Raw genomic sequence first — 10521 nt, forward strand, 5'->3', positions numbered from 1 at the left:
ATATAAAACAACATAGGCGTGCCAGCTGGAGAGGGTGCATATCGTTTCTCCTAAATACCCCGGTGCAAGGAGACTAAGTTTCCTCCACAGCTAATACGTTTTCCAAACCATACTTACACAACGTTACACTTTCCTGTACAGCTTTCATTAAACTCTACGATACCCAAGCTTTTTTTTTATACCTTCACTTGTCCCATAAGCATTCTCTCACTCGGAACAAGGTACAGCATCTGCCCTAACGCCACACCCAACATGCACTATTCTCATCCAGTGAAGGAGTAATCCTCCCCGACCGAGGCAATCCTGCTTTTCAGTCCCATAATTTGTCCCAGCAGCGCCATTTTGGTCAGAGACCAAGTGCAACAACTGTTTCAACGCTACACTAACAATATTCAATCCCCGTCCCGTGAAGGAGAAATCGTTCTCGACTGAGCATTTCTAAATTTCTCTTTTCCAAAACAGAACAATATCAGCACCGTTAGTTTCTTTAAGATATTCTACTCGACAGTTTAAATGATTTAACACTACCATCAATTAGATTATTACTTCTCTCACTCTCACTGGTAACAACAAACGTTTCTAGGCATCCTGTACTCACACGCGTACAGCCATCAGCGAACAATAACTCCATGCCCCCTTGTGAAGCATTTTCTTTTCCGCCAGGCTCCTGGTCGGCTGGTATACTGCTTCAAATACCAGGGAGGGTACTCAGCCTCTCCCTCCAACGAGGCAGGAAAAATAAAATAAAATTGACGGAGTAATTACCTTCTCCTAGTATAACACACTTAACAATCACAGGTCCTTTTTCGTGTCCCATCACTGGACTTACGCCGTCTTATGCGACCAGTATATTTTCCAATAATCTCACAATATGTTTTCTTTTCTCGTATTACATCCTCTGATGACTTTACAATCTCTTTCCCCGTTGTACACTCCTCGGTAATATGTTTTCTCGTGTTACCATACCTGACAATCACAGGTCCTTTTTTTCCATCATTGGACTTACGCTGTCCCACGCGACCAGCACACTTTCCAACAACCTCACAATATGTTTTCTCGTGCCACATCCTTTGATAATTTTGCAAACCGTGCACTGGGTTTACGTCTTCCAACCACCCGTTCCCTTCGGTACTAAGATGTCTTAAAGCCCATTTTTTTTCGTAAGAGCAATGGAGTTCGCCGCCAAGCGACCAATAGAAACCCTTAAACACAGGACATCCCCCAATCATTAAGTTGTTTTTTTTTTAACTACAATAATTATTATTTTTTTTTTTTATGACTAATTTAAGATTTGAATACCTGACTAGGGCAAGAATAGATTTTCAAAAATAAACGATTCAGGATATACATCAATCAATAAAAATAGGGTGCTACAGTTCTGTTTTATTCTGTTCGCCTCCCTCCCTTCATCTGGCGCGTGTCTCATAATTTATGACTTCCTCTGTTTGCTTGTCTATCTTCTTTTTTTTTCTTTTTTTTTTTGCTACCCGTTTGATATGTTTCTAATTAGCGTCTCTTCTTTTTTTTCCTTTTTTTTTGTTTCTTACCTTCCTTTCCTTTCCTTGGCCTCTACGCGTGCCTAACCGTGGCTATTCTCATCTTTATGACCCCTCCGCTATCAGGGGTTGTCTGGTTTGTATTGCTACCGGTTTGATATGCCTCTAAATGGCGTCTCTTTTTTTTCTTTCTTCCTCCCTTTTATTTCTTTATTTATCTATCTAGGTACCCACACATATACATCCCGTACACGCGCATACACACACACACACACACACGCCTGTACATACCTACATACTTGGATCAAATCTACTCCTATTCGGCAGTTTAAACACATAAAACTAAATTTCAATAATGGAATTAATTGTCAAAAAAGACAAGTTTCGTTTTTTTTTTTTAATAAATTTTTTTCTCTTTCTTTTCTTTAGTTTTAATAAAATTCTCCCACCCACCGTCTATTTAACGGCCTAAATGTCTCACAACTAATCGGTAAATCATTACTTCTTCTTTAAATTATTCTTACGATAGCTACTATTCGTTACAAAATTAGAATGGCATCGGTACTGCCGGTTTTTCTCTCTCTCTCTCTCTCTCTCTCTCTCTCTCTCTCTCTTATATCAGTGACAACATATGCACGACTGTTCTTAATGCACCAATACAACAACGTATCAACCCGTTTAAACAAATACATATTTCATTTTCACTTTATTTTCTTTGGAGGTGACAAAAAAAATCAACAATACTTTGCAATATTAAGAAAAAAAAAATCTTTACAGAATACGTAACCAACGAAAAGCACCCTGACAACAGCGCCTAAAAAAAAAATCTGAGCGAAGCAAATAGGAAACAATAAAAATCTGCCCCTACCTTTCTCGTCTGCTTCCTTTCTTTCCATATCTCCATTTCCCTGTCTCGCTGCACATTTTTTTCTGCATTCTGACGGCTATTTATGCCCTCAAAGTTCAATTTCACTCTTTCTTTTCCCTTCGGTACGTTCAATGTCAGTCTTTCTTTTCTCTTCGATAAGTTTTCTTTTCAATCGTTCTTTTTCTCCTATTTTTTTTCCTTTTTTTTTCTAAACATTTTTCTGTGCTATTTTCCATTTCCTCCATATACATTTTTTTTCAAGAGAACTGAGTTCCAAATGCTTCAAAATGTGTTCGTGGTAACTCGTTTGTGCACATCCCAGATGTGATCGTCCTAAGTCATAGGCACCACGTTGTAACGGGACGTGTCACGCGCATCACGTTGTGACACAAGAGTCACGGCAACAGATCGTGATAGTCATCGGCACCAGATTATAACAGATATATGTCACTGGCACGTGAATATGACACTTTCGTGTCCCGGGCATGAGTCGTCTAGTGGTGGACTCCTCCAGCGTGTCCAGACTCGCACTGGTCACTGGAAAACATACCTCCACTGCTCAAGGAACGTTAAACGTGCATGACCCCAAGTCCGTGTGGCAACATTGTCCTCTTCGGCCGTCACTCTGGTTTTGTGTATGTGTCTTCATCGTCTGGCGTCAGGGCATACCTGAAATAAACTGCATCTTCACTTATGCCGGCAATCGAAAAACAAAGAAAAAAACTCTGAGGTCATTTTCGTTTAAACCAAATAAAATAATTATTTGCAATCATTCTACATTTGTTTAAAGTCGTGTTTTCGTTATCCGCGCTTCGTGATGCAGGTTGTATACTTGAGATATCAGGTTAATTCTCTAGCTAAGAACAAGATCTTTTCAAGTTAGTTCTTATTGAGATTTCTGCCCCTCTCACCCCCAGGCGGGGCGAGAGCCGATGTGTACGCTTCGCTCGCTAGCCAAAGACTGCCAAAACCCTTCTATCTCTTTTCGAGTAGGCGATCGTTGTTTATATCAAAAGCATCTGTTGTGTCTTTGGGCCGGGCGTTTTTTGCGAGAGGGACACAGTCGGTCGTCACCGGAGAGAGGCCTGAGTATCGTGTGAATAACTTTTCTGTGCAAGCCTTTTTCTTGAATATTATTTTTTTTTATTTATCGCCTTGTCAGCCCGTCTATTTCGGGTAAACATTGTGCTTTAAGCGACAAATAAATATTTATATAGATTTATTTTCATACGGACACTTCCCTCCCCACTTTTCGTGATCTGCGAGATCTCGCGGGGATTTCCGGTTTGAAGGGCTAAGTGAGCCCTTTTTTAATGTGACTTCAGACGCATCGCACGCGTTTTTCCTCGCTCCGATCAATCGCCCCCCCCCCCCATACAGCACGAGGTACGTTGGACTCCGTCATTCCTTTTAAAGAACATTACACTTTTGCCCTATTTGCCGGACAATATTTTTAGTCACTCATTTTATTTATTTGTTTATTTTATTTTACGTGTTTTTTCTTTATTTCCATTTCTTTTTTTTTGTTTTGGTCCATGCTGAACCAAGTTGTAATTTCTTTAGTCTATTTAAAGTTGTTCCTTTGCTTGCACAGATTTGTTTCACGTGGTTAAGCGTTGTTTAACCAAGCTATTTTTTAAATACGAAATCTTTCACTGTGTTGTTAGGTGAAAGCACGGAATAGTTACGATATTCTCTTTTCTCCACGTCGTAAATAACTTCCAAAATAATGCCGTCGTTATCTCGGCACAGTTCAATGGCGTATAGTGCCTTATATGTATATATGTTTATTTACTACTTTATTTTTGTTTATCTAAATTTTAATTCCCTTATTTTTTTTGTTTTGTTTCAGATTTTTTTTACCTAGTTAATAAAACATATTCAGCGTAATACGTTGTTATGTCGATTTAATTTGAGTTGAAACTGCCTGCCTGACGCACGATTTCTTCAGTCTGACGGCCGATGTATCAACGCTGATGCTGAAGCAAAATTTCTAAGAATGAATGCCGAGGAGCAGAACAGTAAAAAAAATCTCTGGTTCCTGTATTGAGTGGGTTATCGGACACGGAGCAGCAGAATTCTCAACCACGTGGCTACATGAGTGTAGCAACAGACCTTCTACATTATACGGATTATAAACTCTCTCCACGTTGCCGACCTTGGACAATATGTCTGCCTCTCCTTCCTACCACACGCGGTCGGAAGTTTCGCACTCAACCAAGTCGTCCACTTCAACACGTGCTAATACCAAGGCTCATCTTGCCCTCATCGACAGTGAGGCAGACCTGGAAGAGGAGCTCGAAATGCTGCGCATTAGGGCGAAAGAAGTGGCAATAAAAACTAAACTAAAAAAAATAAAGGCCCGGAAAGACGCGGCTCTCACAGCCACCGGCTCCAACAGAGACAAGGATTCGGTTGTCTCCTCTCGCAGCCACAAAACCGGCTCGAGGCTCGACCCAACCCCCCTAGACGCCGTGCAGCGCACCGCCGACTATATCATCAGCCAGAACTCCCTGAAGCAGTCGGAGAAACCAGTTCCCTCTCCTCTCGGGCAACACTATCAGCCTCCTCCCTCTAATCAAACTTCGGACCTGTTACTATACATGGCTCGTCGGGAAGTACTCTCCTCAAATCTAAGGAAATTCTCAGACCAACCGAAAGACTACAAGGCCTGGAAGTACTCCTTCCTTAATGCCATCTCAGGACTGAAAATCTCCCCACGGGAGGAGATAGACATGTTGGTCAAGTGGCTCGGTAGACACTCCTCGGACCAAGCCGACAGACTCAGGACAGCACACTTTAACCAACCAGAACGAGGACTATCGGAGATATGGAGGAGGCTGGATAGGTACTACGGAGCTGTCGAAGTCATCGAAAGCTCCATTTTCAAAAGACTTGAAGCATTCCCTAAAATCACGAGAGACTACACAAAGCTCGGAGATTTAAGTGATCTGCTCGCCGAGGTTGAAGCTCTCAAGGAAGGTGGAGATTTACCCGGCCTTTCTGCTTTAGACTCTGCCCATGGCATCTGGCCAATAGTTGACAAGCTTCCGCCCTCTATAGGAGACAAGTGGGCATCGTATGGTGCGAAATACAAACGACAGCACCAAGTGTCGTTTCCCCCATTCTCCGCCTTTACCGCGTTCATAAGACAGCAAGCGGAAGACCGAACGGATCCTAGCTTCTACCGGACGAGAGACGTCCAACCCTTTCAAAGGCCAGAGAAAGTGAACCAAGTCTCGGTTCATAGGATCGAAGTAAACACAAAGGACTGCAACCGCCTTTGCCCCATCCACCAGACACCTCATCCTCTTCGAAACTGCTGGGCCTTTAGGAAGAAACCCTTGGCCGAAAGAAAAGACATCCTCAGACGAAATGGGATCTGTTTCAGATGTTGTTCCACCACAAAGCATGCGGCTAAGGAATGCGACGCCATCGTTGAGTGCTCAGAGTGTGGCAGTGACAACCACGCAACTGCCATCCATCCACATTCGACACCTCAACGAACCGACACCAAACCCTTGCCGTTGCACGGCGGGGAGAGGGAAAATGTATCGACAAACTGTTCACAGATCTGCGGAGACGCACTGAACGGGCGGTCCTGCTCAAAGATCTGCCTCGTGAACATATGTCTAAGGGGTCAAGAGAAATCACTCAAAGCGTATGCTGTGATTGACGAGCACAGCAACAAATCCCTGGCTCGCTCCGAACTCTTCGACTATTTCAATGACCAAAGCCCCACTTCAACCTACACCCTAAGGACCTGCGCCGGAACCACGGAAGCATCAGGCAGGAGAGCCCTAGGTTACAGTGTGAAATCGCTCGACGGAAAGGCCACCTACACCCTGCCAACTCTGATCGAGTGTAACGACATTCCGGACAACCGATCAGAGATACCAACACATGAAGTGTTTCGAAATCTCCCTCACTTAGCGGCCATCGCAAACAAGGTACCTGCACTGGATCCGGAGGCACCCATCTTACTACTCCTGGGGCGAGATGTGATTGAGGCTCACAAGGTGCGAAAGACTATTAACGGCCCACCTGGTGCTCCCCACGCACAAAAACTGGACCTGGGATGGATTGTGGTAGGCGATATCTGCCCCGGTAGAACGAGAAACAGAAAGGTGAGCGTTTTCTTCACTAACACTCTCTGTAGAAGCTCCCCTTCTACCTTTGAACCATGCCCTAACTTAATCCACGTTAAGGAAACATACGGTCCTCTAGCTGTGGTACAACAGCCCGGACATCAAAGGTTGGGTCACTCAGTATTCCAACTCACGAAGGAAGATGAAACTCTAGCACCCTCTGTCGAGGATCTCAGATTCCTAGAGATCATGGACCAAGATTTAAAAAGGGACACCGACAACAGTTGGGTAGCCCCACTACCTTTCAAACCCTTCAGACAACGGCTCCCAAACAACAGAAACCAGGCTATCAACAGACTCCTGTCCCTTTCTCGACAGTTCGACAAAAAACCGCAGTTGAGAAACGATTTTATTCTCTTTATGGATAAGTTGCTAAAAAATAAGCATGCTGTGGTTGCCCCTCCCCTAGCCACTGAAGAGGAAAGATGGTATCTTCCCATGTTTGGAATATACCACCCCAAGAAGCCCGGAAAGATCAGAGTGGTGTTTGACTCCAGCGCGCAGTACAATGGGGTATCGCTCAACGATACTTTATTGACTGGGCCTGATCTTATCAATCCACTAGTAGGCGTCCTGATGCGTTTTCGAAAAGACTTAGTCGCGGTTATGGCGGACATAGAGCAAATGTTCTACTGTTTCCGGGTGAAGGAAGAGCACAGGAACTTCCTGCGATTCCTTTGGTTCAAAGACAACGACACTACCAAAGCTGTCGCAGAATACCAGATGAACGTCCATGTGTTCGGAAACAGGCCTTCACCAGCAGTGGCGACATACTGTCTTCGGCAGTCAGTGCAACAAGGACACCCTGACTCCGACCAGGCTGTTAGAGAATTCGTGGAACGAGACTTTTATGTAGACGATGGTTTAAAGTCCGTTCCCACCGTCGAAGACGCAATTTCCCTACTGAAGAAAACTAAATCTGTCTTAGCTGAATCTAACCTAAGACTGCACAAAATTGCGTCCAACAAGAGTGCCGTCATGGCAGCATTCCTTCCTGAAGACCATGCCACTGAAAGCAAGGACCTTGACCTGGAGGACGAAGCAGCACCAATGCAGCGCAGCCTCGGGCTTAATTGGGATTCAAAAGGCGACCACTTCTTTTTCACGGTGGATGACCCCAATAAACCCTATACGCGGAGAGGCGTTCTGTCGACCATCAACAGCCTCTACGACCCACTTGGATTTGTGGCCCCAGTCACGGTTCAAGGCAAGTTTATTTTGAGGACCCTGACCATGGACAACAACGATTGGGATGCTCCACTACCACCACAAAGGCATCAGGTATGGACTGCGTGGAGAGACTCCCTGAAGGACTTGCACAACCTACGGATACCCAGGTTTTATGCCACTATGTCCCCTTCGACCGCGATAGGTAGAGAGCTTTGCATTTTTTCAGACGCTTCCACCAAGGCCATTGCAGCTGTTGCTTATTTAAGGCTGACCTTTAGAAATGGAAGCTGTGAAACTGCCTTCGTCATGGGAAAAACCAAGTTAGCCCCCCAGCCCGAAGCTTCCATACCAAGATTAGAACTATGCGCAGCCGTGCTAGCTGTGGAACTAGCGGACCTTGTACACCAGGAGCTGGACATGGAAGTTGACACCACCTTCTACACGGATAGCAAAGTGGTCCTTGGCTACATCCACAATGAGGTGAGACGCTTTTACGTCTATGTTGCCAATCGGGTCCAGAGGATACGCCGCACGTCCAAACCCCAACAGTGGCACTATGTGCCCACCGACCAAAACCCAGCAGACTGTGGAACTAGGTCGGTTCCTGCTATCCGACTAAATGGCTAAATGGGCCAGCATTTTTATCTCGAACCTCGACGCCTGATGATGGTAACCAGACTTATCACCTAATCGACCCCGATCAAGACACTGAGATCCGTCAAGTGGTGTCGACATTCACCACCCACACCTCTTCTTCTTGTCTGAACTCTGAACGCTTTGAGAGGTTTTCATCGTGGATTGCCGTTACGCGAGCTGTAGCCCATTTAATACATATTGCACGAACATTCAACAAGAGAAATACGATCAATAAAGCCTGCAACGGATGGCATTGCTGCAGAACACTTACAGTGGAAGTGCTTAACCAAGCAAAAAACATCGTGGTCAAAGCAGCACAAAGATACGATTATGCCACAGAGATTAACTGTCTCGAGGAGTCGAAAAAACTGCTCTCGGACAGCACAATCAAGACTCTAGATCCATTCATAGATGAACAGGGTCTCCTCCGAGTTGGAGGGCGCACGCGAAGAGCAGGACTTTCCCAGGAAGAGATGCATCCCATCATCATCTCCGGAAAACATCACGTGGCTACACTGCTAGTGCGACATCACCATCAGAGTATCCATCACCAGGGACGTCATTTGACAGAAGGTGCGGTTCGGGCAGCTGGCTTCTGGATCGTCGGTGGCAAGAGATGCGTCAGTAGAGTAATTCATTTCTGTGTCAGATGCAAGCGGCTCCGGGGATCTGTGCAAGTTCAGAAACTATCCAACCTACCAGAGGATCGCATGGATTTCAGTCCTCCCTTCACCAACGTGGGCATGGATGTGTTTGGACCTTGGCCAGTTACCTCTAGACGAACCAGGGGAGGTTTGGCTCACTCCAAACGATGGGCCACCATTTTCACATGCATGACCACCAGGGCAGTTCATATAGAGGTATTGGAGTCTCTCGACACCTCAAGCTTCATTAATGCTCTGCGCAGATTCCTCGCCATCAGAGGTCCAGTCAGACTTCTCCGCTCGGATCAAGGCACCAATTTCGTGGGAGCTAAAAAAGAATTGAGAATAACATCCAATCTAGATTACGACGCAGTTAAAAACCATCTAGCAAGTTCAGGCTGCACTTGGCTGTTTAACCCTGCTCATGCACCCCATATGGGTGGAGCATGGGAAAGGATGATTGGTATAACAAAAAGAATCCTCGACGCTATGCTGGCGCAACACAACAGCACTCGGCTGACCAATGAGGTGCTCACCACCTTTCTGGCAGAAGCAGCTGCCATTATCAACTCTAGACCGCTTGTGCCGGTTTCTACCGACCCAGAGGACCCAGCACTGCTAACCCCAGCAACTCTACTCACACAGAAAGTTGGATCGCTCTCAGCACCACCTGGTGAATTTAATTCTAAAGATGCCTCTAGGAGGCAGTGGAGACACGTTCAACACCTAGCCCAAACCTTCTGGAAGAGATGGAAAACCCAGTATCTCCCTCTGCTACAGACCCGCCGGAAATGGAGGGAAAGCACCCCGAATCTGTTCCCTGGAAATGTGGTGCTTCTCAAAGACAAAGAATGTAAGAGGAATGAGTGGCCACTAGGGTTGGTAACTAAGGTCATTCCCAGCAAAGACGGAAAGGTTCGCCAGGTGGAGCTAAAGGTCCGAAAGGGTGACTGTATCAGACATTTTGTTAGGCCCATCACAGAGACTATCCTTTTAGTGCCTGCTTCAGAACCCGTCGCATAACATGTTCCCTTACACTTGAGATACAATTTCATAAATGACATTGGACGGGGAGTGTTGTGTCTTTGGGCCGGGCGTTTTTTGCGAGAGGGACACAGTCGGTCGTCACCGGAGAGAGGCCTGAGTATCGTGTGAATAACTTTTCTGTGCAAGCCTTTTTCTTGAATATTATTTTTTTTTATTTATCGCCTTGTCAGCCCGTCTATTTCGGGTAAACATTGTGCTTTAAGCGACAAATAAATATTTATATAGATTTATTTTCATACGGACACTTCCCTCCCCACTTTTCGTGATCTGCGAGATCTCGCGGGGATTTCCGGTTTGAAGGGCTAAGTGAGCCCTTTTTTAATGTGACTTCAGACGCATCGCACGCGTTTTTCCTCGCTCCGATCAATCGCCCCCCCCCCCCATACAGCACGAGGTACGTTGGACTCCGTCATTCCTTTTAAAGAACATTACACTTTTGCCCTATTTGCCGGACAATATTTTTAGTCACTCATTTTATTTATTTGTTTATTTTATTTTACGTGTTTTTTCTT

General features: G+C 45.3%; 1 protein-coding gene across 1 annotated transcript; it reads left to right on the plus strand.

Annotated features, from left to right (window-relative positions):
- Positions 1-4532: 4532 nt before the first annotated feature.
- LOC145269148 (uncharacterized) lies at positions 4533-9985 on the plus strand. Its single transcript, XM_080124755.1, has 2 exons — positions 4533-8162; positions 8360-9985. Exons 1-2 carry the CDS (start codon positions 4533-4535, stop codon positions 9983-9985), a joined length of 5256 nt encoding a protein of 1751 aa, XP_079980881.1.
- Positions 9986-10521: the final 536 nt, after the last annotated feature.

This window comes from Euprymna scolopes, chromosome 45 (assembly GCF_053919585.1).
Source record: "Euprymna scolopes isolate OS-2025 chromosome 45, ASM5391958v1, whole genome shotgun sequence".
Classification (NCBI taxonomy): Eukaryota; Metazoa; Mollusca; class Cephalopoda; order Sepiida; family Sepiolidae; genus Euprymna; species Euprymna scolopes.